Consider the following 26,327-nt stretch of genomic DNA (forward strand, 5'->3'; position numbering starts at 1 on the left):
CTCTCTCTCTCTCTCTCTCTCAAATAAATAAATAAAATCTTTAAAAAAAATGTGGTTCTGACCCTGTCTTTCTCCCCTTCCCCACATCCTTCTACCAATTTATTCTCTAGTGACCCCTCTGGCAACCCCTTTGCTCCAGCTCCCACCAAACCACCATTGCCACAATCTCTGTGGGAGTCACGCCTTTTTTATTCACGGCACACGTCAGCCTTTGTCTTAGGGGAAGGTGACTCCAATGGCCTTCCTCACTTCTTCAAGGATGTCAGCCAGGAGTTCACTTTCCGCCAGGGGCATCACAGGACTTTCCTTCAGACCTGGGGGAGAGTACAGTTAGGGACCCCTTCTGACTCACGCCTTTAAGATCAAAAGAACTACCATTCCCTGAATCCTGTGAGGCACAGTCATACATGGTGCTGGCAGACGGATGCCCCAGGGGATCCTGGGAATTGTAGTTCTAGACAGCTACTTAGAGAAGCTGAGGGTTAGGGAGCAGCCCTCTTTTTCTACCAGGTTTGCCCCTCCACCCTGCCACCCTCTCACCCATCCTTCACATCCTTACCCTTTCGCAAGCACTCCCGGACATGCTTGGCCTCATAAACCATGCCCGCTCCATTTGGAAAATTGAGTTCCTTGCCTGGGGTAGGGGGCAGCGGGAACTCCTTACACTCTCCCTTCACCACCAGCTCTGCTGGGCACCAGCAGGGCTCGAGGACCTGGTGTGGAGAGAAGAGGTGGCTACCGTGGGCTCCAGCCTAAGGATATTCGGGGGGCCTCCCTCTCACACCTGGTGGCTGGGAGCTGGTAGGAAGAAGGCTTGTCCCCCCTCTTCCCCAATGCTGGGGATTTGCTTCTCAGCCACGGAACTGTCACAATAGAAAACTGTCCGTTCCCCTCCCCAGGGGCAAACCCCTCTCTAACCAGATGCTTAGGCCTCGAGGACGGCTTATCTCTACATGTGTGTGAATCTCCTTTGCAAGGAGGAGACTTAGACAATCCAGCATCTTCTTATTTACTAGGAGACTTGATTTTTTGGCCCTAGAGCCCCCGGAAGCCAACAATATTCCCATTACCAAGTCTAGGCCAAACTGGAGACAGAGATGTGCCCAGGCAAGGTCCAAATTCTTCTGCTAAGAACAGGATTTCTTTCTAGCAACAGAGCCCCAGGAAGCCCAATGAGGCTGATCTTTGGTAATGCCTGGACCCAATCCTGGAAGCAATTCCACAGGCCACATCGGCCCTCTAAGCATGGTTGATAAGAACTGGTTTCTCCTCAGGCTCGAGGATTTTTTTTTTAGATTTTTTTTTAAATTTTATTTGACAGATCACAAGCAGGCAGAGAGGCAGGCAGAGAGAGAGAGGAGGAGGAGGCAGGCTCCCCGCTGAGCAGAGAGCCCGAATGCGGGACTCGATCCCAGGACCCTGGGATCATGACCCGAGCCGAAGGCAGAGGCTTTAACCACTGAGCCACCCAGGCGCCCGGCTCAAGCATTTTTGACAGGCCAGGAAATTCACCTTCAGGAAGGAGCCTAGAGGTCCAAACCCATCCCATCACCTGGTGGTCGAGGATGGATTCCTTAGCAATGCTGGGGGAAAGGCTGATTTAGCCCCTAGCCGGGTCCGGCAACCACAACTGGCCCACTCCTGTTGCGAGGGGCCCCGGTTCCCAGCTCGGTCAGTCGCACCTCACCTGGGCCATGCCCTTGGTGCCGCTCACTGAGGCCGTGTTGGAGAGCGGAGCACAGATGCTGCAGGCAAAGCTGGCGTGGAGCTCTCCTGGGTACTGGAGGAGCACGGTGACCCTGTCGTCCACACCTGGGGAAGGCACAGGACAGGAGAAAGCCTGGTCTCGAATCCCGCCTATGGAACACTGGGGCACCTAGGTGGCTCAGTCATTGGGCGTCTGTCTTTTGGCTCAGGTTATGATCCCGGGGTCCTGGGATTGAGCCCCGCATCGGGCTCCCTGCTTGGCAGGAAGTCTGCTTCTTCCTCTCCCACTCCCCCTGCTTATGTTCTCTCTCTTGCTGTGTCTCTCTGTCAAATAAATAAAATCTTTAAAAAAGGGGGGGGGGGCGCCTGAGTGGTTCAGTGGGTTGGGCCGCTCCCTTCAGCTTGGGTCACGATCCTGGGATCGAGTCCCATATCCGGCTCCTTGCTCGGCGGGGAGAGTGCTTCTCTCTCTGCCTCTCCTTGCCACTCTGCCCGCTTGTGCTCTCGCTCTCTCTCTGACAAATAAATAAATAAAATCTTAAAAAAAAAAAAAAAGGAGACCTCGTCTCTAACACAGCAGTGAAAAAAGAATGAGGCACTAAAAACACACGTGCTGGGCACCTGGCTCAGCCGGTTATGTGTTGGACTCTTGGTTTCGGCACAGGTCGCGATCCCAGGATCCTGAAATCGAACCCGAAGTCAGGCTCCCTACTCAGCAGGGAATCGGCTTCTCTCCCTCTTCCTTTCCCTCTGCTCCTCCCCCCACAACACATGCTCTCTCCCTCCCCCCCAAAATAAATAAATACTTAAAAATTTTTAAAAACAACAACAATTACAAAAAAACACATATGCTAAGTGAAAGCAGACGCGAAAGGCTGCGTATTGTCGAATGCCACTTGCGTGAAGTGTCTCATGTCTGGCAAATCCCCAGAGCCAGAGAAGAGATGAGTGTGGCTGTGGAGGGCTCAAGGGTATGGGAGATGGGAGAATAATTCCAGGCCATGGGATTGTACACTTTGAATAAATACACTGTACGGTATGTGAATTATATCTCAGTAAAGCTGTTACCAAAATCAATGTATGCTGAAAAAAAAAGGGGGGTGCACCTGGGTGGCTCAGTCAGTTAGGCATCTGCCTTCGGCTCAGGTCATGACCCCAGGGTCCTGATATCAGGTCCCTCACTGGGCTCCCTGCTCAGCGGAAAACCTGCTTCTCCCTCTCCCTCCTGCTCTGCTTGCTTGTGATCTCTCCCTTTGTCAAATGAATGAATAAAATCTTAAAAGAAAAAAGCTTGCATACTGGGGCCTGCTTTTTACTGGACTTGAAACTGAGCCTACCATGTGAATGAGGCACACTAGCCAGATGAAAAAAAGAGAGAGACTGACTTCATTAACTTTATGACAACCTCAGTTCCCCTTTCTTTCTTTGTCTCTCTTTACTCCCAACGTGGGGCTCGAACTTTCAACCCCAGGATCAAGAGCGCACATGCTCTACTGACTGAGCCAGCCCGGTTCCCTTCTGACCACCTTATTATTGACATTTTACCAGTAACCAGGCTTCAGAGACGTTAAGTGCCTTGGCTAAAACCACACAGCAAATCCCAGGACAGAGCCTGCCCACACTCTCCACTCTGATGCTCTTTGACTTTGGGTAGGAAGTTCCTATAGCTGTCTAACCTGATTCTTAGGGGCTAGGAGGCTCATCCCTAGTTCAGTGCTCCCAGTGAGGGAGGATCATCCTTATCGTGCTTATACAGTCCAGGATAGACCGTACCTGTTTCATAGAGCCTGCCCATGGCTGAAATCTTCTCGGGGCTTCTGCCCACCAAAGACCATGGAGATGAACTGGACACAGTAGATACCAAAGTCCAACAGGGCACCGCCAGCCTGGGCCTTGTCTATGATCTGGGGTATGCCGGTGAGGTCCTTCCCAAATTCTGCCCGAGCCACCCGGAGATCCCCCGACACGGCCGACCTCAGAGCTTCTATAGCAGGAAAGAAGCGTGTCCAGATGCCCTGCACACCACAGAGGGGAGAAAGCAGGACAATGGAAAAGGAAGGAAAGACGTCAGAACCCATGAGTTAACCAACCAGTTCCTCTCCCTTCTGGAGCCCCAGCATGAGGGACTCCCCGCTGCTCCCCACTGTCCTCTCAAGAGCCCTCCCTCTCCCTTCCACAGCCCTCATCAGTCCCCAGGTTGTGTCCTGTCCCTGAGTCTCTCTGCCTCTCTCCTCCCCTCTCCATTCCCAGGGCCCCAACTCTGGCCTTGTCCTTTCTAGTTGGACCATTCCTCCAGTCTCCCAGTAGTTATGGGCTCAGTTGTGTCGCCACCAAATTCAGGGTGAGGTCCTAACTGGCTCCCCTCCGCCCAACCCCAGGATCTCCCAGTGTGGAGATGGGGTCTTTAAAGGGGTAATTAGGTTAAAATGATGTCATTGTGGCAGGCACTGACACTGAGGAAGGACCACCTGAGACACAGGGAGAGGAGAGCAATCTCCAAGCCGAGGACGGAGGCCTTAGGAGAAACCAGCACCTCGATTGCGGACTTCTAGCTTCCAGAAGTAGGAGAAAATAAGTCTCTGTTGTTGAAGTCCCCCAGTCTGTGGTGGTACTTTGTTATCGCAGCCCTGGCAACCGAATACACAGGGTCTCCCTACTCCAGACCACCCTCCACGTGGTCCCAGAGGCAGCTTTCCCACTCCTAGAGTTGGCCCTGTCTCAAATTACTTGCCCCACCCAAGATCACAGAGCTAGGAACCGGTGAGATGGAATCTAGAGTCTCCTCTGACTCTAAAGTCTGTCCAAGGTCAAGTTCAACTAAAGACATGAAATCTGCCCACTCTTATTTTCTGGAAGTCTTAACTCTGCTTTCCCTCTCTGGCCCGTTTACCTGGGCACTGTACTTTTCCTTTATGGCTTGGGTCAGTTCCTACCTGCGGGAAACTTCCTTGACTATCCCCCATGCTGGGCTGATGCCTCTGGGTTCAACTGCCCAGTGCTGTATCTACAAAAGTCTGTGCAACTGGGCATCGCAATAGCCCCTTTCTGTGACCATGGCCGACCTTGAGCTCATTGAAAAACTGAGTCTGTGTCTTAACCCATTACGAATGCAGAGTTCCTAGGGTTGGATCTGAAACACAACTGGAGCTAATAAAAACAAGGAAGCAATAAATTTAGCACTTTGGCACTGCCGAGGCACAGTGAGAACCAGAAGCACCAAGGAACCAGAGTAAATCTGGACTATCTCCTCCCTGTGCATAGAGAACTTTGCAGACTGGGAGCAGTACTGGGCACAAGACAGCTAGCTAGGACAGGGGGAAGTAAGAGGCAGCTGTTGCCACTATTGGCAGAACCTATGGCAAGGCAGCATCTAAGAACCAGGATACTCCTTAATGTGAAAATAGCTCCTAAAGGTCATTTGGTAGCCATCTTAACTGCTGGCGCTATCTAGCGCCATTGGGCAACCATTTTAATTACTGGCACTCTGCAAACTGTCAAAGGTCCCATAGAGGTAGCCATGTCTGATAAGGGCAAAAGCAAAGACAGGTTGACCTTGAGAGTTGGTAAGGTAGAGGTGCCCTGGTCCTTCTGATCAATATCCTTGGAAATCCCCCCAAACTCAGCCTATTGCTGTTCTGTGCCACTTTTTCTCTAAAAAGCTGACAAAATACCGCTCAGGGGGCTGAAGTTTGCTAAGCAAGGGCTCTCACTCCTGACAGATGTTGCTAGTAGAGTTCATGGCCCAGCTCAACTACATTCTGGAAAACACACCAACAATAGTTCCCTTTGCCGCCGTCTTTGTTCTTGACAAACCCTTCTGTTGTGTTCCTCCAAAAAAGTCCACTGGCAGCCATGTTAAGTAATGGCAAGAAGCACTCTGTTGGAGGTTGGAATGTCCCCTTCACCCTCACCTCCATGAGAAAGAAGTCTCAGGATTGGGCTTCGGCAACCGCAGAGGTCATGCCCATGGGCTTCTCGCACAGAACGGCCTTGCCTGCTGCCAGGCATAGCAACACTGCGGCCTTGTGCTGGACTTGCTGGGTGCTGATGTAGGCCACCTCTGGACTGGAAGGAAGGAGGGAGAGACATTAGGAGCCCTGGCCACCCCAGACGTCCTGGACCTGCCCCTAATGTCGAGGCCCCGCCCCCAACAAGCTAGGAACTGGGGTCCCACCGACCAAGGACAGTCAGTCCCACCCTAGCGGTCAAGCCTCGTGTCCCATTAGGAAGGAGCTAACCATTCTCTCCTATAACTCATTTTCTTCAGATTATTTCCAACCTTCCAAAATGATCATGAAGTCATTTGTCATGATACCACCAAGAGGCAGATACTGTTATTTCGCCTGTTTTACAAATGAGGAAACTGAGAAGGGCAAGCAGAAGAGGAAAATGCCAGTTCCGTTGCTGTCCAGCTCTAACGTCCTGCCCCCCCCCCCCCATCCAGGCCACTCCAGAACACAGGAGCCCAGGCCACACAGCTTACTTAAAGCCAGAACAGGGGCGCCTGGGTGGCTCAGTGGGTTAAAGCCTCTGCCTTCAGCTCAGGTCATGATACCGGGGTCCTGGGATCGAGCCCCACATCAGGCTCTCTGCTCAGCGGGGAGTCTGCTTCCCACACCACCCCTCTCTGCTTACTTGTAATATCTGTCTTTACAGATACTATAAATAAATAAATAAATAAATAAATAAACAAACAATAATTATAAAAATTATATTATTATATAATTATATTATAAATTATTACATTATAATTATAATTATAATATAATATATTATATAATATTATATAATTATAATATATTATAATTATATAATATTATATAATTATAAATTATTATATATAATTATATATTATAAATAAAAATTATATATAATTATATATTATAAATAATAATTATAATAAATAAATAAATAAATGAAATCTGGGGCGCCTGAGTGGCTCAGTGTGTTAAAGCCTCTGCCTTCCGCTCGGGTCATGATCCCAGGGTCCTGGGATTGAGCCCTGCATTGGGCTCTCTGCTCGGCAGGGAGCCCGCTTCTCCGACACCCCCCACGCCCCCGGGCCTGCCTCTCTGCCTGCTTGTGATCTCTGTCAAATGAATAAATAAAATCTTTTAATAAATAAATAAATAAAATCTTAAAAAAAAAAAAAAAAAAAAAGCCCGAACAGGGGTGCCTGGCGTGCCTGGGTGGCCCAGTTGGTTAAGCGTCGGCCTTCGGCTCAGGTCATGATCCCTGGGTTCTGGGATCGAGCCAGTATGGGGTTCCCCGCTCAGTGGGGAGCCTGCTTCTCCCTTTCCCTCTGCAGCTCACCCTGCTTGAGCTCTGCTACGCTCTTTCTCTCTCAAATGAATGAGTGAATGAGTGAATGAATAAAATAAATAAATAAAAATCTTAAAAAGAAAAAAAAAAAAGTCTTAAGAGGCTCACAAATTCAGGCCCCTTCCAAACCACGGACACCTTGTTAACAAACGCAATTTCTTGCTAGACTGTTAATCGCAGACCCAACTCGTTCCTACAGTTCTGTCCCCCCAGCCCCAGCCCCTTCCAGAAGCACACAGGGTTTGGGCCATCCCGCGGAGCCTTGTTTATCCTACGGGGCAGCCCAGAGCCAGCGCCCTGGTGGCTTCGGCTGCGTGTGTCACTCACCCACATTCGGGTCTTTGGCCAGCTCCTCATAGGACCCATAGGCCTTGCGGATGTCATGTTTCCTCGAAAACTCCTTCGCCCGGCTCAGGTCTCGGGCTGCTACCGCCACCACCTGGAAGGACGCTAGAGTCAGACTTGGGAGGCTGCGGCAGGTGGATGGGAGGGAGGTTGATGGAGAAGGGCCCGGGATAAGAAAAATTACGTCCCCCAGGATGCAAAGAGAAGGGGTCCCGGGGGAGGACGTGACGGGGGCTGGATACGGGTCCTGGAAAAGAGAGATCTGACGCAAGCGATTATTAAATCCCCTAATACCTAAATTTGTTTTCTTCGCAGTAGTTCAGAACAAACCCCTCCCGAACTCGACGAAAGTCGAGTTCACGGGACAGAAGTAGGGAGAAAGGAGTAGGGTACCCTGGCTCCCTCCTCCCTCCTCCCGCAGACCCAGGAGTCCCGGTTCCCAGGCCTTCTCTTCCAGAGGATTCCAGAGAGAGGGTGGACCTGGTGCTCGGAGCGAGGCAGCTTCGCAGCACGGTCGTGAAGTCGCAGGAGATAAAACCGACTGACACGATGCCCCAGCGCACCGCCATCGCCAAAACCTGGGGTCCCAAGGTCTTGCCACCTGCGCCTAGAAATTAAAAACCTGGTGCCCCGCCCATCCGGGGGCGTGGTCATTTCTCCGCCTCTTGCACCTACGCCACTTCTCATTGGCCACTAGGCCTGCGCACCCCTCCAGTGCGGACGCAAAGGAGAAGGTTATTTAAATCTAGCAGCGCACCATTGGCTCTGCTTTATGAGGGGGTGGGACCAGAAATTCTCCCTGAGTCGCCGATGGAGACTTCTAACCACGTGAAATTTTTTTTCCTTTTGCATCTCTACGGGCAACATTGGGGTTGAAGTCCCCACCGACCACAAGAGTTGCACGCTCTACCCACACGCCAGCCAGGCCCTGCAGGAGTGGGTGGGGAGGCTTCCTCCCTTGTCACCTTCGGAGCTGGCGCCCTTCCTCCTTCCCCTAACTCTTTCGCTCCAAAAGCCGGGCACCCTTAGGAATTGCCTGGGGGGGGGGGGGGGGGGCAAGATAGTAATAGCAATTACTATAGCTATAATTGCTATAAAAAATTACTAATATTTCTAGAACGCCTGTCGTTGCCAGGCCCCCAGCTCCGTGCTTTACTTTCCTCCCTTCCAATTTCTCACCACAGATCTGCGAACTTGGGTTCTGTCGCTCGCTGTTTACAGAAGGAGAAACAATCCCAGAAAGCCATGGTCGTTTTTTGGAAGTCTCGCAGCCAGGATGTGAAGACGTGCAAACTGGCTGTTTCCAAAGACCGTTAAGTCTTAGAAACCAGTCTGTTCGCTTCTTAAGAGCCCAGGTGCCAGGTTGACTGGTCCCAGCCCCTCCTTGCCACTGCCTGGCTGTACTGCTTTGCGCAAAGGGTTTCCCTATCAGAGCTTCACCTTCCCGTTCGAAAACTGAAGTCACAATGGCATCTACCTGTTGAAGAGGATTAACTGAGCTCCAGAGGCTATAATGTAAAATATATCAAATGATTATTCTCTAAGTCAATTGGCAAAGGGCTGGCCAACTTCATCCACGGCAAATCTGTGCACTTCTCTTTCCTTGTAGACATTCAATTAAGGTCTGAGTTTCAGGGGCTCCTGTGTGGCTCAGTCGGTTAAGTGACTGTTTATGGCTCAGGTCGTGATCTGAGGGTCCGGCATTGGGCTCCCTGCTCCGCGAGGGAGTCTACTTCTCCCTCTCCCTCTGCCCCTACCTGCCCCCTAGCTTGTGCTCTCTCTCAAATAAATAAAATCTTAAAAAAGAAAACAAACAAACAAACAAACAGACCAGCTGATTAAATAATGTAGCAATGTCAGTTCCTGGCTTTGACAATGCACTATATTTACCTAAGATATCATCGCAGGGTGGGTTGCAGGGTTGGGGGAAGCTACCTGTAGGGTACAAGGGGGAGCTCTCTGTACTATTTTTGTAAGTTCTTAAACAGTTTCAGGATGAAATGTTACGACTTAAAATTGTTGGCAGCGAGTCCCTGTACCCAGAAGAATCATTTTGCAATATCTGGTAAAGGAGAAAAGGAGGGTGCCTCGTGATCCAGCAATTTCCACTGTGGGCAGAAGACACATACCCTTGAGAAACTGTCCGATGTGTGCCTGGGAGGGCATATGTATTATTGCAACATTGGCCGTGATAGCTCAAAATTGGGAAGAGCCATCAGTAGAAAAACCCATGAGCAAACGGTGGCAAATTCTAACAACAGGGTACCACACAGCAAGAAAAATGGGTGAACTAACTCCACACTATGTATACACTGAATCTCAAAAACATAAACTTTCAGTGGGGTACAGTACAAACACTGAACTGTGACGGCTGTGTTTAATTCGTAATCAAGTTAGGAAGATCACTGCCCTGGGACAAGAATCCTGTGTGTTGAAGGTCTGATAAGGAACTAGGGGTGGACCGCCGGCAAGCAGATGATAGCCTCTCTGGGACCTGGAGTGAGAGCCAAGGGATTAACAAAGGGCATAAGACAATGTAGAATTTAGAGGTAGAACATCAGTGAATATATATTCTCTTGATGTCTGCTGGCAAGGGCTACCTGGCTGGGCTCACGTGGCCACACTGGGGGGGTCTGTAACCTGAAAAACACACCTGCTTCCTAGCTCTTACTCTCTTTGTGGAGACAAGCAAGACAATGGTGCTGGAAGCATGGCAAAGCTCTAAGCTTGGGCACCAGCACTTCCCAGAACTTGCAGGAAACACTGTGGGCAGACCTTGGAGGACGTTGAAATCATGGCAAAAGGGGAAGACCTGTGGCAGCCAGCTTCTAGCCAGGAATTCCAGAGAGAGCCTCTGGGGTCATTCCACAGCTTGTCCTCCCAGACAGAACACGGATATTTACTGAGCATCTATTTTGCTCTAGGTCCCTAGGACACGTCAGAAATGAGACAGTGCTTCGTTGTGTTCTGAGAACCCAGAACAGGCCAGCATGGTTGGGTCAGTGGGATGGAAGATGGGGCTGGGGAGGGGTCAGCAACGGTTTGGAGAAGACGTGGAAGGTTTTTCAGCAGGAGACAACAAAGATCTAACAGGCATGACTCACATATTCACTGAGCAAACATTTTTACTTTTGACTTGGTCGTGTGCTGGTTGATGTCCCAGGGACAACCTCGCTTTGCTCTCTGCCGCCCTCTAGTGGGCGAAAGAGACACAACCTGTGACAGGCACAGTAACCACCCCCTCCCAAAGACGTCCCTGCTGTAATCACCAGAATCTGTGACCATGCGACCTGACCTAATAAAACGGACTTTGCAGGTATCACTGTGAAGGCTCCTGAGATGGGGAGCTTTTCCCGGATTCTGTGGTGGACTCGTTGCAATTACAGAAGACCTTAGGAGAGGAAGGCAGGAAACTCAACCCGGGCAGAGGGACCTCAAAACAGGGCAGGGGATTTGAAAATTCTGTGCTGCTGGCTTTGAAGCTGGAGGAAGAGGTCATTAGGCCAGGAATGCAGATGCCAGCAGAAGCTGGAAAAGCAAGGAAACAGATTTTCCACTTGAACTGCCAGGGTCTTGAGTTCGAGCTCCAAGTTCGGGCACAGAGCTTACTTAAAGAAAGAAAAGAAGTCAGAGTCTGGAACCCAGGTTGGGAGTGGGGGAGAATGTGAAAGATAAACCTAGAGGGATCAACTGGACCACCTGGGCAGGGTCGAGGAGCTCCTCTGTGGGTGATAGAGTGTGAAGGTGAAGACAGCAGCGTTTTGATTAATAGAGTCATATCCAAGTGTTAGAAAAACCCTTAGGAAATTAAAGGTCACAACCACAGAACGGATGAGTGGACAGCGTGCCAGGCAGGGAGCAGAGTGTGCACTCATTAGCCGGTTAAAAAAAAATTTTGGGGGTGGGGTGCCTGGGTGGCTCAGTTGTTAAGCTCCTGCCTTCAGCTCAGGTCATGATTCCAGGGTCCTGGGATCGAGCCCCACATCGGACTCTCTGCTCAGCGGGGAGCCTGCTTCTCCCTCTCCCACTCTTCCTGCTTGTGTTTCCTCTCTTGCTATGTCTATCTCTGTCAAATAAATAAATAAAATCTTTAAAAAAAATTTTTTTTTTGTTTCAAATTAAGCGCTACACTCTACTTGGGCCTTGGACTTGCGGCCCTGAGATCAAGTGTCCCACGCTCTACTGATTGAGCCACCCAGGCGTCCCCCATTAACTCATTCACCAGAAAAATTTCAGCACAGATTCAGTACCAAAAAGAACTTCGCATGAACTGGATCCAGTGGACCAGGGTTCCAGTCCCAGCCTGGCCATTTACCAGCTGTGGGCTTTTTGGCAAGTGACTTAGCTTCTCTTATTCGCTTCATCTGTAGAATGGAGTTGATGACGGTGATTGCCTCACAGTGTTTATGTGAAGATGAAATGGGCTGTTACTGAGATCATATAATGTGCTCGGCAGGGCACCTGCCATGTTCCAAGTGCTACAGAAGTGTTCGCTGCTGTGTATTAGTGTCTCGCTGCTGCTGTAAGAAATGACCACCAATAGTAGCAACCAAGAAATCATTTTCCGAATATACATAAATAGTCAGAATAATCCTGTTGATTTAAGACTAGAACAAAAGGCCAGGCAGGGAGGCAGTGGTGGGGCGGAGGGGTCTTTGGGGCAGAGATGACCTGGTTCTTGACCATGTATGCTAGCCATAGATGCTGCTGTATGGGGCCACGAACTTGACAGACGTGAGCCTCCCTCTCCTGGCTCCTTTGGAACTTAGAGTCTCTGATGGAGAGAGAGTAAGGAAGCCTGACACAAAAGGGTCCTGGGCAGCTGGAATGGGGGACCTCCTTCAATATGGAAGTCACCGACAGGTGCCCGGGGACACTAATTGCGTAAATGTGATCATATAATAACAAATTACTGCTTGCTGATCTCAAATTTCAACCCAGGAGCCATGCTGTTCATGTGTATTATTATTGGATCCTTCAAAGAACTCTACCATTTAATGCCCATTTTCCAGATTGGCTCAGTGAGGCTCAGCTCCCAGTCTTCCAGAAGCCGAGTGGCTGTGGCTGCTGTTTGTGGTCATTGTTGGGGTTCAAGCCGGGACACACAGCAGGTCCTGTAACTTTCCAGAACCCTCCCTTGGATATTTCAGGATCTGGGAATTTGCGTTGTTAATGAGCCTCTCAGATAATTTTTTTAAAGTCCCATCAGTTCAGTAACAGGGAAAAAAAAAAAAAGTCCCCACAATGGCAGTGAAAACCCTTACTTCTGGGGTGTGTTCAGGCTTCTGCAAGTCTGGGATCTTACCAGCAGGCCAGAGACAAAGGCCTCAGTGGGTTTGTAACTGTCGCCCAGCAGCTCTTTGACCCGTCTCTCCACATCAGTCTCCAGACCCGCAATTTCCTCTTTCTGCGGGGGAGCTGCTCCGGGTCCACGCCCCCCGGTTGTAGCTCCTTACGATCAGACTTGACCGTGACCTTCCCTTGAGGCCTTACTCCATGCTGCTAGAGGCCCTTGCCTGCAGCCCCAGAGGGCCTCTGAAAGTAAGGAAGGGTCCCTGGGCCACAGGCTGCCAACACCTGGCCCAGGGTCGCTGTCCATCCCAGCTGCCTGGTGGGGCAAGGGAGGGTGGAAAGTATGTGCCTCCGGCCCCTCCCTGCACTGCTGCCTCCTCGAGGAGGCCCACCAGCTGGCTCCAGGCCACTGGCTTGGGCTCTGCCAGAGCCACCCAGGACACCGCCCAGCAGATCTGCCTGCCCTTGGTGCCCAGGGGCTTTGTGTCTCCTCAGATAACTTTTATCATTTGAGCCTCCTTTACACTTCGTCCTCTTTGTGGGTACCAAACTGGACCTACGCTATGCCCAGTGGTGTGTTGGCAAACAGGCGCTGGCATGCAGGGGTAGGAGGAGGCTCTGATTTGTCGCCTCTGCTGATTTCCTTCATCAGCTGTTGGTGCAGATGTGATATCTGGAGCAGCTGCAGCCACTCTGGGGCCACAGCAGAACTAGGTTATGGGAGGAAGTGGTTCCCTGGAATCACCCTACCCTAGGATGTCTTGTGTTGGGAGATAATACTTATTCTATACTAAACCTTTCTATCCTTGTGGCTGGGATCCTGCTGAAGGGTGTGTGCGCTTGCGCGCGCGCGCGCACACACACACACACACACACACACACACACACGGTGGACTTATCAGAAGACAGAAAGTTGCCAGGATGAAGCCTCTCAGCTATTATGCTTGAACTGAATTTTACAGAATGAGGAGCACTTTAGCAGGGGAACTGAGGATGAGGTTTCAGAGGGAACGGTATATCCAAAGACACAGAGGCATGGAAAGTGTTCCAGAAAGTGTATTTGAATGGAACTGGAATACAGAGAACTTGGAGCCATGTGAGAAAAGGCCAGAAAGTGGGGCAGGGCCTCCTCCATGGGCTGAGGGGCTGGAACCTGATCCTGGGGCTGGGTTGGCTCCAGAACCCCTCTGGGGCTGTGTGGGGAATGGGTGAGGAGCCAGGCAGCTGGAAGCTAGGGGTCAGGGAGAGTCTGGGTTCCTGGGGTCAGCACTAGTCAGCTACGCTGATGACTCTGCTGCCCCTCGCAGCCAGCCATGGGGAAGACACCGTCCTTGGACATCAATGTTTCTCTCGAGAGACCACCCCCCCCACCAAAAAAAAACCTCATCAGCCGGGCAGCAGGCAGGATTCCGGCAGCAGCGGGGACAGAGGCAGGATACCAGGGTAGCCATGATCTGGGCGGCTGAGGCCAAACCATCTCGGGAAGGCGGGCACAAGGCCAACCCTTCTTGGGAGGGAGAGGACTTCCCTAAGTTAGGTATGCAGTGAGGGTCCGACTAGACTTGGGGATCTCGGAAAGAAGGGAGCACAGACTGGGAGGCTGTGGAAGCTGAGGGGCAGATGTAGGGCTCAGGGAGCAACGTGTGAAGAGCCACCTGGCCCTCCCCTCCCCCAGGCGGCCACACAAGTCGCTGGCCCCCCAGGGAGGTTGATGTCGACTCCACAGCCCCCTCCCACCAACTGCCTCCATAGGAACTCAGAGCGTGTGTATGTGTGTGTTGGGGGGGGGGGGTCCCAGGAGGATCACAGGTGTTGGGTGTCCGACTGGGGCAGCTGTGGGGGCTGATCGGGAACCTTCTTTTCTAAAGGGTCTCCATCCTTCTGGTCACCCGCTGGAGCTGGGACAGGTGCATCGTCTGGAAATGCAGCGAGGCAATGGTAGCAGTAGGCATCCCAGCTTCTTCCTCCCTCGGACCCGGAGTGGCCGCCAGCACCCTCCCCGCCCCCGGGGTGCCCAGGGGCCCAGAGCACCTGTGTCCGGGTGGAACTGGAGCTGTCCCTCGGGGCCAGGGCCTGGGCTGTTCTGGCCTTGCTGCTGCTGTTTTCTTTGTTCCATTTGCAGAACGGCCTGCAGCAAGTGGGGGAGTTGCGCAGGCAAGAGGGGATGATACGGAGTCTCCATCGCAACTTGCTAAGTGGTCCTGAACCCATCCCTTCCCTATGGGCCTCCGCATTTTTCTCTCTCTCTGAGAGTTGGACTTAACAGTAAGAAGATCCAGTTTTCCCTCCCCTGTCATGGCTTGGGTCATACCTCGGGACCAGGAAGCCTTCACTGAACCCTTGCTGAGTCTAGCCTCCCACTCTGTCTTTGGTCTTCCTCCCTCCCACTTTCTTGCATAGAGCCCCCACTGCCCTTATCCAACATGGCAGCCACAGAGGGGTCAGGGATGGGGACATCCGCCCTTACTAAAGATGGCGGTCACCACCTGAGAGTCTAGTAGTGATGAACATGGTGGCCACAGGCCTTCCCAGCTTCTGAATATACAAGGACAGAGGCCACCAGGGACTTAGAGGATGGGGCCAGCCTCCCTGGCCAGTCACCTGCTGCAACTCTCTCTTCTGGGCCTCCAGGCGGCCCTGAGAGCGCCCCAGGGCCTCTGTCTCCTGGCTGAGGCGCTGCGCCTTGGCATTCAGCTCTGCCTCCCGGGCGGCCAACTCCTCCTCAAAACGCCTTAGTTCGTCCTCCGTGTAGGCAGGGTGCATCTCCACTGTCTGTGAGGTGGGGACAGGGGTCTCAGCGGGGTGCCGTGAGCCTTAGCCCACCCGCGCTGGGGAGGGCGCCGCTAACAGAGGAGGCCTGGGTCACGTATGAGGGCGGAAGAGCTCTGTGTGGAAGCTGAGGGTGATAAAGACCCAGAGAAAGGGGAGAAGAGAGACCCAGAGGGGGACGGAGACTGAACCCAGAGACAGAGGGAGGCAGAGAGCCAGGGTAGGGGGACAGAGACCCAGAGGGTAAAAGAAGTGTCCAGAGACTCTGAAAGAAGGCTTCGGGCTGGGGGGAGAGAGGCATTCAGGACTCAGAGAATCTTCCATGGTCTCACCTCCCAGTCCTCCCCGGTGTCCCCAAACTCCTTCCTCTGGGTGGATGCGAGGAACTCCTCCAGGGTCACGAGGCGGTCCTGGTTGGTGTCCACCTGGGGAGCCAGGGTAAGCGACAGAGCTGGGCCTCACTCCACCCCGGCCCCCACCCTCCCCATGACCCCTGTCCCCCCTCTCACGTTCTTCATCACATGCTCCCTCATGCGAAGCCGCTCCTCCTCCATCTCCCGCATGTCATCTTCTTCGTTCTTCGGGTCATACACCTTCTCCAGCTGCAGCAGGGTCAAGGGAGAGGAAGGACACATTGATGGGTCCAGGGCGACCTCTCACCTAGGCTACTCCGTCTCCTTACACACACAGACCACGCAACTTCAACTCCCAGAAGTCCTCAGGGGCACCCTGACACTCCTGGTAGCCTCCTTCTGTCCCAGGGGCTGCTGGGAGTTGTAGTTTCTCTTGAGTTCCCATCCAGGGGGACCCGAGGGGACACGTGGCCAATGCGGGCATCCTCTGCACCCGTGGTTTCCGAAATGCTCGCTCACCTCCTTGGTGAAGAGGGCCTCCAGCTCCTGTTCATCCAGGACCCCATCACTGTTGATATCTGAGGGGGAGACAATAGGGTATCTTGGGGGGACTGAGTACAGGGTGGACTAGAGAAAGAATTGGGGGCTGATGTGGCCTCTGTTATGAGAGGACAGGTATCCTTGGGTCTCCAACAATTCAATGATACCCTTCAGGCTCAGTACCCCATTGGCCTGTTGCTAGGACAACCAGATCCCTACCAACCAGGGTCCCAAGAAGGGAATAAATGAAGGTGGGCTTTGCCAGGACCACTCGGGACGGTCGTCACGCAGGACTACTTGATCCCTAACCCCTGGTGATCTAGGCACAGGATCAAGCCCTTTGCCCAGGAGCCAGGGGTGTCAGAGGCCTCCGTCCCACAGAGACCCAGGCCACAGGAATCTCTCCACCTGCCACCCAGCTTGTATGGCTCCGAGGCTCCAGGTTTCTCAGCCGCATGGGCTGTCCCCCCGCCCCCACCCCTCGCTCGCTCAGATCAGCACCCACACTGGTCCTTCAGAGGAGGCCGGAAACCCTGACCTTGCAAATCCAATGTTTAACTTTTTTTTAAACGTTTTCTTCTTAAGCAGCCTCTACAGTGAGTGTGGGCCTCAAACTTAGAACCCCAAGATCCAGAGTTACATACTCCACCGACCAAGCCACCCAGGGGGTCCTGCCAAAGGGCATTTTACTTGACTTTCTGCCCTTGGCTTCCAGAACATCATTTTCTCCTCCCAAATACCCCTCACTCCCCTTCATTGGTTCCTGTGGCTCCATCCTCCTCCTGAATGCTACCTATCGGTGGTCCCCAGGGCTCAGGCCATCTGATCCTGGAATCCAACATGGTAGCCACCAGCCACACTGGCCATTTAAATTTAAATCGATTAAGATAAAAAATCCCAGGGGGGCGTCTGGATGGCTCAGTGGGTTAAGCAACTGTTCAACAGTTCGGCTCAGGTCATGATCCTGCAAAGGATAGAGTCCCACATCAGGCCCCCTGCTCTGCAGGGAGACTGCTTCTCCCTCTGCCCTTCACCCTGCTCCTGCTCTCTCTAAGAAATAATAAAGTAAAAATCTAAAAAAAAAAAAATCCCAGTGTCTCACCCCACTTATTACCCGTCAAGCATTCAACAGCCACATGTAGCTGGTGGCTGCCATATTGGATAGCACGGAACATTTGGATCATTACAGAAAGACTGTGACTGGCCAGCCCCTCTTCAGATGGGTCCCTGCAGTCCCTCATCTACCAGTGCCTCTACACCTGAATATCCAACTGTCAACTCTCCTGGCCACATAAGTGTCTGACAGACATTTGCGGTTTAACTCGAACGGACCTAGTTCCCAATCTTCCCTGCCAAATATGGCTGCTCCCACCAAGTACCTCAGAGTCGCCCCTGACCCTATTTGTTAGCTCATAATCCTCATCCAGTCCATCCGCGAGTCCTACCAGCTTGCCCTTTGAGATAAACCCACAATCCAACCGCTCTTCCCTACTTCCCATGGCGAAGCCACCAGCATGTCCAGCCTTCTCCAGGCTTTGGCCCTCCCGCCGTATAGCCTATCCTCCACACAGCGGGATTCTGTCAGCCCTTAAGGCAAACAGAGTCAGTCCCAAACAAGACAAATTCTGTATGAGTCCACTTGTGTGAAATAGCTAGAATTCACAGAGACAGCACCCAGAAGAGAGGTGGCCAGGGGCTGGTTGGGGAGGAGGAGCGGGGAGTCGTTGATTGACCAAAGAGTTTTCCTTTGGAAAGGATGAAGAATAATTCTGGACTTTGGCTGAACAACAACGTGGGTGTCCTTAGCCTTCCTGAACTGTCCACTTCCAAAGGGCTGAAGATGGGACATTTCATGGTTAAGTGTATTTCACCACAGTTACAAATTAAAAAAAAAAAAAATTCATGTCTCAAAACTAGAGAATTCAGTTCCTTGGTGTGTTTCAAGAACTTAACAGCCACATGGGGGCTGGTGGGTACAATACACTTTCCGCCCGTAACCCTCCTGTCGTCTTTGCCACGTTACTCATCTCTTAGCACTCCTCGGGGCGCTATTATCAAATCCCCTTCCTTGACTGTCATCCCCCCACCCCCAAGATCAGGAGGCATCTTGGCATTGGTGGTGTGTGAGTTTAATGGGCGGCTTGTGTAAAAATTCTAGAACATCTTATACTCCCTGGTTTTTTTTAGATTCACCGAAATACAGCGTTACCAGTCTGCCTGATCACTGGCTGTGTGAGAGCGGGGAGCTCTGTTCCCTTCACAGCGGGATCCACAGACTCTCCATGAAGTTTGGTTTCAGAGGGAGCTGGGGAAATGTCTGCTGAATCAATGAGCCAGGAGCAGCTAAGCTCCGCAGACTGCAGGCAGCTTCTGGGACAGGCACATCTGAGGGGGTCCTGGCAATCCTGGGTTAGGTTCCCTCAGAGGAGGAGAATGAAGGGAGACGTGTGTCTGAACCACCATGAAAAAGGTAGCTTTCCAGTCCCTGGAGGCCTGTTTATTTGGCAACAGGGCTCCTGGGCTGCTGTGGGAGGCGGGCCCAGCCTAGCCAAGCCTGGATGGCTCAGTTAGCGGATATCAGCCAGTCCTGAGAACCGAGGAGTCTAGTGTATCCCTGAAAAGAGGCCTAGCTCTTCACTGGAAGGTTCTAGCAATGCGGAAGGGTGGAGCCTTCTGGACCAACAGGAGGGACAGGCTCAGATCTCTTTGGCCTGCCTAAGCCTCACTGTGATGGGGACACTTCTTCTTAGAATTCAGGCCCCAGAAAGGTCAGAGCCTCAGGGTTCAGCCTGGGTCTTGGGGCGCCTCCCCACCTTACCATGAAGTATGAAGAAGGTCTTGGGGTTAAACCTGTTGGGGTCCAATCCATCCAGCTCCTCCCACACCTCCTTCAACTGGGCTTGGCTGCCCTGTGGAGGGGAGAGCCAGGGGCTCATGAGCAAGAAGTCTGAGTCCCTCCCAGCCCTCGAATGTCATGCCCCTCAAGCAAGAAAAACTACAACTCCCAGCAGCTCCTGGGGGTGGCTCAGCATATTTAAAGGGCCTTCTGACCTCAGGGTCTGCTGGGAATTGTAGTTCTTTGGCTACTTTCTCATCTTGCAGTGCCTGGAGAGTTGGACTTGGTGTGGGGTAGCCACAAATGGGGGTTCTTACAGGTACATTGACTTTGGGGTGCTCTCGGTGCCGGCGTTGTTGTTCTTCCAGCTTTCTCTCTGCCTCCTTTCGCTGCTCCTCTCCCAGTGACTCCAGATAACGGCGTCTCTCGTGTTCCTTCAGCATCTCATAGCGTTTGAACTCTTCATGATGGGCTGCGTCGTACTGGGCGAGGTCCCGGGTGGCCTGGAGAGAGGCAGACGGTCACACCCAGGCCCTAATTTCAACCTCCAAATTCCAGGCCCTCAGCCCTGAACCTGGTCAAAGGCCACCCCAATCTCCACCCAGTCCTGGGTTCCATGTCCCGAGCTCACTTTTTTTTTTTTTTTTAAGATTTTATTTATTTATTTGACAGAGAGAGACAGAGAGAGCACAAGCAGGGGGAGTGGCAGACAGAGGGAGAGGGAGAAGCAGGCTCCCCAGAGAGCAGGGGGAGCCCGATGCGGGCCTCGATTCCAGGACCCCGGGATCATGACCCGAACCAAATGCAGTTGCCTAACCAACTGAGCCACCCAGGTGCCCCCTGAGCTCACTTCTTGATCTCTACAAGCCACTCTTGTCCCGTAACACAGCCTATCTGTTCAAAACACAGAGCAACAACTTTTTTTTTTTTGAAGTTTATTTAAGTAATCTCTACACCCAACATGGGGCTCGAACTCATGACCCTGTGAGATCAAGGGCCCCAGGCTCTTCCGACTGAGCCAGCCAAGCGCCCCTACCCAGCAACAACATTAACCCACTTCTTTCAAGTCGTCCACAATCTCAAGATCTTGGAGGAATAGGGGCACCTGGCTGGCTCAGTAGGTGGAGCATGTGACTCTTGATCGCAGGGTTTTGAGTTCAAGCCCCACATTGGGTATAGAGATGACTTAAAAATAAAATAAGGATCTCAGAGAAATAAGTGATAGGTGATAAAGAACCCTGGGTCCCTAATTACTTTGCCCAGGGTTCTAATCCAGGCTCTGCTGTGTGAACAAATCCCACTAGGCTGTGTGATTTTGGGCAAGTTACTTAGCCTCTCTGTGCCTCAGTTTCCTCCTCTGTAATTTGGAATGAACAATATGACATGGGGTTGAAGAGTATCCCCTCCAAAATTACTGTTCACCCAGAATGCTGAAATGTGAACTTATTTGGAAATAGGATCTTCGTTAAATCCAAGTGAGTGGTGTCTTTATAAGAAGGCTACAGAGAGGGGCTCCAGGGTGGCTCGTTGGTTAAACGTCTGCTTTTGGCTCAGGTCACGATCCTGGGGTCCTGGGATCGAGCCCCGTGTTGGGCTCTCAGCTCAGTGGAGGGTCTGCTTCTCCCTCTGATCCTCCCCCTTCTCATGCTCTCTCTGTCTCTCGCTCTCAAATAAATACATAAATAAAGTCTTAAACAAAAAAAGAAAAAGAAGGACACAGAGAAATTACAGAGAGACATGGGGAGAATGCCATGGAAGCTGAGGCTGGAATGATGGGTCTACAAGATGCAGAATGCTGGCAGCCTCCAGAGGCCGGAAGAGGCAAGGAGTGCGTTTTTCCCTATAGCTGCTGCTGCTTCTTCTTCTTTTTGTTTTGAAGATTTTATTTATTTATTTGAGAGAGAGAGAGACAACGCAAGAGAGGGAACAGATGCAGGGAGAGTGGGAAAGGGAAAAGAAAGCTTCCCGCTGAGCATGGAGCCCGACGTGGGGCTCGATCCCAGGACTCTGGGATCATGACCTGAGCTGCAGGCAGATGCTTTATGACTGAGCCACCCAGGCGCCCCTTCCCTATGGCTTCTAAAGAGAGTACAGCTCTGCCAAAGCCTTGGTTTGGGCTCAGGGATACTGATTTTGGACTTCTGGCCTCCAGAACTGTGAGAGAATACAATTCTATTTTTTTTTTTTAACTCAAAAAAGAATTTTATTTTTTAAGTAACCTCCACACCCAACATGGGCCTCGAACTCACCACCCCGAGATCAAGAGTCAAGCGTTCTACTGACTGAACCTGCCAGGCGCCCCACATTTGTTGCGTTAAGCCACTGAGTCTGTGGTAAATTGTTACACCGTGCGATAATTTCAAGGTGTCTGAAGCTACTAGGTTTGTGGTAATTTGTTATAGGGCGGTATAAGAAACGAACACAGCTGTTGTGTGGGGAACAGGTTCTCACAACAAGGATAGGTCTACAGGCATCGAGTGGGTAGAGAGCAGGGAATGCGGCTAAACGTCCTACAATGCACAAACCTCCCCCACAACAAAGAATTATCCAGCTCCAAACGTCAAGAGTGCTAAGTTGAAAAGTCCTGGTGAGCTCGGAAGGTAGAAGCAGGGAGCCCTCTGAAGAAGCAGCTATGAGAGATGGCGCGAGCTGAAGCTAGGAGAAGGACGGTGGGGCTGGAGAAAAGCGGACAGTTTCTGGACTATTCTGGAAGTGACTGGCAAAAACATTCCTCAGGGACTGAGCCCAATGCCAGGAATACTCAATTGACGGCTATTATCTTCACGGCCACTAGATGGAGCTCCAGGAGGCCAGAAACGGGGCGCTTCGGGTTTGTCCTGGAGGCGCTGGGGACCCGCAGGGGAGAGGCAGGGTCAAGTCCGGGCACAGCCTTGCACTCCCCAGCCCCGCCGCCCTTGGCCGTCCCCATGAGGCTGGGCTGGAGATCCCGCTTCTCAGATAAGGGCTCTATTAGCTCCCATGGCTGCTATAATCATACACTTGGTGTAAACGTAAATGGTGTAAAATAACACACATTCAGGGGCGCCTGGGTGGCTCAGTCTGTCAGGCACATGACTCTTGATCTCAAGGTTGTGAGTTCAAGCCCCACATTGGGTGTGGAGCCTACTTAAAGGAAAAAAGGAGAGAGAGAGAAAACAACACACATTGATCATCTCGTATTATGGAGGCCAGAGATGTGAAAATAGTTTCACGGAGCTCAAATTACAGTGGAGGCCGAGCCATGCTCCTTCTACAGACTTTTCCTTTCTAGAACTACCTTCCACGCTGGCAGCTCCTTCCCCTGTCTGCAAAGCCAGCAACTGAGCACCTTCTGCTTCACACTGCCACCTCCAAAGGTAGTCACACCTCCCTCTGTGAGGACACGGAGGGCCCACCAGGATAACCCAGGGTAATCTCACCTGCTCGGGACCCTCCACTTAATCCCCTCTGCAAAATCTCTTTTGACACAAGGTCACGCAGCCAGAGGTTCCGCTGATTGGGATGTGAAGGGTGTGACATCTCTGGGGGGGCAGCCACATGATTCTGCCTCCCCTGCCCCCACCCAAGTCATATGGGGAAGGACAAAGCCGAGGAATGATCTGAAATGGTTTGCATGGAGCCCAGCTCATTCTGCCTACACTTTGCTCTCCCAGAGAGAATCTGGGGAGGCTTCTGGGGACTGCCTGGCCTTTGCCGCCACTGACCTCGGAGAACACCAGGGTGATGGGGCACACGTCCCAGGCTCCGTTCCCTTCTCCCCCTCCACGAAGCCTCCTTCAGTCCACTGCCCGGAGGCCCCCCCCCCCCCCCCCCACTACCGTCTGGATCAGCAGCTCCAGGTCCCGGGCCTCGAAGGTGTGCTGATTCTGAGGGTCCAGATGTTCAAACTGCTTCAGGAGGCTCAGGTGATCCACCTGTACATCTGGATGAGGGAGAAGTTACTTTAAAAAAAAAAAGTGCACAGAATGTTCCTTCTTTCAAAATCCCTATCCTGGGCTAGATCTGCTCTGAAGGAGGTCACAGCAGGTACTGGGAAAGCCCAGAGGATGTCCTGAATGAAGCTGGGGCAATCAGGGAGGGCTTCCTGGAGGAGGCGACACCACAGCTGACTCTGATGCTTAAAACAATAACCATAATAATAATTAACATGTATTGAGTACTCACTATATGCCAGGCTCTGCTTTAAACACATTAAATATATTTAATGCATTTTTAAAATATTTTATTTATTTATTTGAGAGAGAGAGAGAGAGATCACAAACATCAGGCAGAGAGAGAGGAAGAAGCAGGCTTCCTGCTGAGTGGAGAGCCTGACGAGGGGCTCAATCCCAGGACCCTGGGACTATAAGCTGAGCTGAAGGCAGAGGCTTAACCCTCTGAGCCACCGAGGCACCCCTATTTAATGCATTTTTTAAAAAATTGTATTTATTTGTCAGAAAGAAAGAGAGAGCGAGCGAGCGCGTGTGCACAAGCAGGAGGAACGGCAGACAGAGGGAGTGGCAAACTCCTTTGCTGAGCAGGGGGCCCAATGCAGGGCTCAGTCCCAGGACCCTGGGATCATGACCTGACCCGAAGGCAGAAGCTTAACCTACTGAGCCATCCAGGCATCTCTAGAGCATTTATTTCTCACAAAAATCTTAAGACAAAGGTTCTACGATGATCCCATTTTACAGATGTGAAAACTGAGGCCCAGAGAGGGTCAGGGACTTGTCTGGGTCACCATCATCTAGGAAGTGGCAGAGAGAATATTAGAACCCATTGCCAGGCTCCAGAGCACAAGTCCTGTTACAGGCTGAATTATGTGCCCCAAAACCCAGACCCTCCAAATGTGACCTTATTGGCAGAGAGGGTCTTCCCAGAGGTGACCAAGTTAAAACGAGGTCTCGGGGTAGACCCAAATCCAAGAGGGCTTGTTTCCTTCTAAAAGGGAAAAAAATTTGGATGCTACAGGGAAGACACGAGGCAGAAGCTGGCCATCTCCAAGCCAAAGAGAGACCCAGAACTGATTCCCAGCATTTTTAGAATCAGAAGAAACTGATCCTGCCACAACCTGAGCTGGGACTTCCGGCCTCCCTGGCGGTGAGACAATAGATCTCTGGTGCTAAAGCCAGCCTGTGAGGGGCAGGGGGACATGTGAATCAGACCCAGGCCGGCCCTCCAGTGGCTCCGGTTCTGGGGAGGGAGACAGCTGTACACATGCAGGAAGGCCGGGACCCTGGGGTCTTGTGTTACCATGGGGCCATCTCTGCCCAGGGTGAGCCCAGAGGAGGGACAGGCTCTCAGGACACAGACACAGATCAAATTTCATGGTGCATTATTCATGCCACTAATGGGGGCTGAGCCCCTACCCCTGGGCCAGACGTGGTGCCCGGCCCTGGGGCCGCCATGGGAAGCAGACAGCAGCAGCGTGGGCTCCCCTTGCCCCTAACACCCAGCTGGAGACAGAGGACCAACACACGTGACCCCAGCGACCCCAGGGACAGCAAGCAACAGAACCTCCCTTGGGCAGCCCCATCAGGGTAGGAGCTGAGACAGAAACTTGGCCAGCAGTGCAAAGAGCCCTGAGAACATCCCAGGCAGAGGGAAGTGCCAGGGTCAAGGTCCAGAGGTGACAGACACACGTTGCCCAGCAGCGTTATTAAAAATGCTGACAGGAGGGGCGCCTGGGTGGCTCAGTGGGTTAAGCCGCTGCCTTCAGCTCAGGTCATGATCCCAGGTCCTGGGTTCGAGCCCCACATCGGGCTTTCTGCTCAGCAGGGAGCCTGCTTCCTCCTCTCTCTCTGCCTGTCTCTCTGCCTACTTGTGATTTCTCTCTGTCAAATAAATAAATAAAATCTTTAAAAAAAAAAAATGCTGACAGGAGAGGGCACCTGTAAAGGGAGGGGTTGGGTAGGCAGAGCAGCCGTGAGGACCGTGGACTTGGGCCTGCTGACCCCTGGGGAGCCGGGGTGGGTCCTAAGAAGAGGAGGGACAGGATGTGGACTGGATGCTGTGATGGGCTGTGTCACCGCCCCCAAGACGCCCACATCCTAAACCCTGGAACCCATGACTAGGGGACCTCAGGTGGCAAAAGGGCCTTTGCAGGTGATTAAATTAAGAATCTGGAGATGGGGAGGTGATCTCGGATTACCCAGGAGATCCAATGCAAACCATAAGGGTCCCTCTAAGAGGGAGGCAGGGGTGCCCGGGTGGCTCAGCGGGTTAAGCCTCCGACTCTTGAAATTTCGGCTCAGGTCATGATCTCAGGGTCATGAGATCGAGCCTGGCATTGGGTTCCATGCTCAGCACAGTCTTATTCCTGTCTTCTGCCCCTCCCCACCGCTCATGCTCCCAAGCATGCGCATGCGTGCTCTCTCCAATAAATAAACCTTAAAAAAAAAAAAGAGGGAGGCAGACGGGGGAAGGCCACGTGCGCACTGAACACAAAGGCTACATACTAGCTGTGAGGACGGAGGAAGAGGCCACCTGCCAAGGAATGCGACTCCAGCAGCCAGAAAAGACAGGCTGCCCCTAGGGTCTCCGGAAGGAGTGCGGCTGCGCGGACGCACTGATTTTTGCTGGGTAAAACTGAAAAATTCCAATTCTGATCTCCCAACTGTAAGGGAATTGGTGTGTGTTGTTTAACCCCTGAATTTGTGGTGATTTGCTGCAGTGGCCACAGGAAACGGCTACAGGATCCCCCTGGCTGCTGAAGGGGGGCGGGGGCAGGGACTAGGACCCAAAGCAGGGGAGGCACCAGGGAGCCCAGGGAAGAGGCGACTGCAGTGATCCAAGCAGGACCCAGGCGACAGCAATGGATGGGTGAAGTGGTCAACTCTGGAGCTGTAATAATTATATCAGCAGACAGCCGTGGGTGCCTATGAAGGCCGTCCGGTCACCGTGGAGCTCCAGCACCCGCCTGGTGCCCGGCGCACAGTACAACCGGAGACACGGTTCGTCAATGGACCGGTGGAATCAGGTAGTCGTGAAAACAGGCGTGTCTGACTTTGGCTCGGGTCATGGTCTCGGGGTCCTGGGATCAAGCCCCGCATTGGGCTCTGTACTCAAAGCAGATCTCCTTCTCCTTCCCTCTGCCCCTCCCCCTACTAATGCTTTCTCTCTTTCAAACAAAACATTTAAAAAAAAAAAAAAAAAAAAAAAAAGAGGGGCGCCTGGGTGGCTCA

At 52.2% G+C, this 26,327-nt stretch overlaps 2 protein-coding genes across 4 annotated transcripts in view; both read right to left on the minus strand.

Moving 5' to 3' along the window:
- Positions 1-216: 216 nt before the first annotated feature.
- On the minus strand, positions 217-7,943 carry LOC111160798 (dihydrodiol dehydrogenase). Its single transcript, XM_022524150.1, is given in 9 exon segments — positions 217-314; positions 560-713; positions 1,688-1,812; positions 3,481-3,520; positions 3,522-3,722; positions 5,619-5,767; positions 7,357-7,468; positions 7,855-7,877; positions 7,880-7,943. Coding segments are annotated over 9 exon segments (966 nt in total).
- A 5,763-nt stretch (positions 7,944-13,706) lies between these two features.
- The window catches only part of LOC111160667 (nucleobindin 1), a 19,845-nt gene continuing 7,224 nt past the window's right edge, over positions 13,707-26,327 (minus strand). For all 3 annotated transcript variants that reach the window (XM_022523931.1, XM_022523932.1, XM_022523930.1), the window contains exons 5-13: positions 22,983-23,086; positions 19,482-19,667; positions 19,147-19,237; positions 16,308-16,366; positions 15,945-16,037; positions 15,768-15,860; positions 15,268-15,438; positions 14,698-14,794; positions 13,707-14,582 (exon numbers count right to left, since the gene is read on the minus strand). In XM_022523931.1, coding sequence (XP_022379639.1) covers positions 14,470-14,582; positions 14,698-14,794; positions 15,268-15,438; positions 15,768-15,860; positions 15,945-16,037; positions 16,308-16,366; positions 19,147-19,237; positions 19,482-19,667; positions 22,983-23,086 — 1,007 coding nt within the window. In that variant the 3' untranslated portion in view covers positions 13,707-14,469. The remainder of the gene's footprint in view (positions 14,583-14,697; positions 14,795-15,267; positions 15,439-15,767; positions 15,861-15,944; positions 16,038-16,307; positions 16,367-19,146; positions 19,238-19,481; positions 19,668-22,982; positions 23,087-26,327) is intronic.

The sequence above is a fragment of the Enhydra lutris genome, unplaced genomic scaffold, assembly GCF_002288905.1.
Source record: "Enhydra lutris kenyoni isolate GAN:26980312 unplaced genomic scaffold, ASM228890v2 scaffoldscaffold77, whole genome shotgun sequence".
In the NCBI taxonomy this organism is placed as follows: Eukaryota; Metazoa; Chordata; class Mammalia; order Carnivora; family Mustelidae; genus Enhydra; species Enhydra lutris.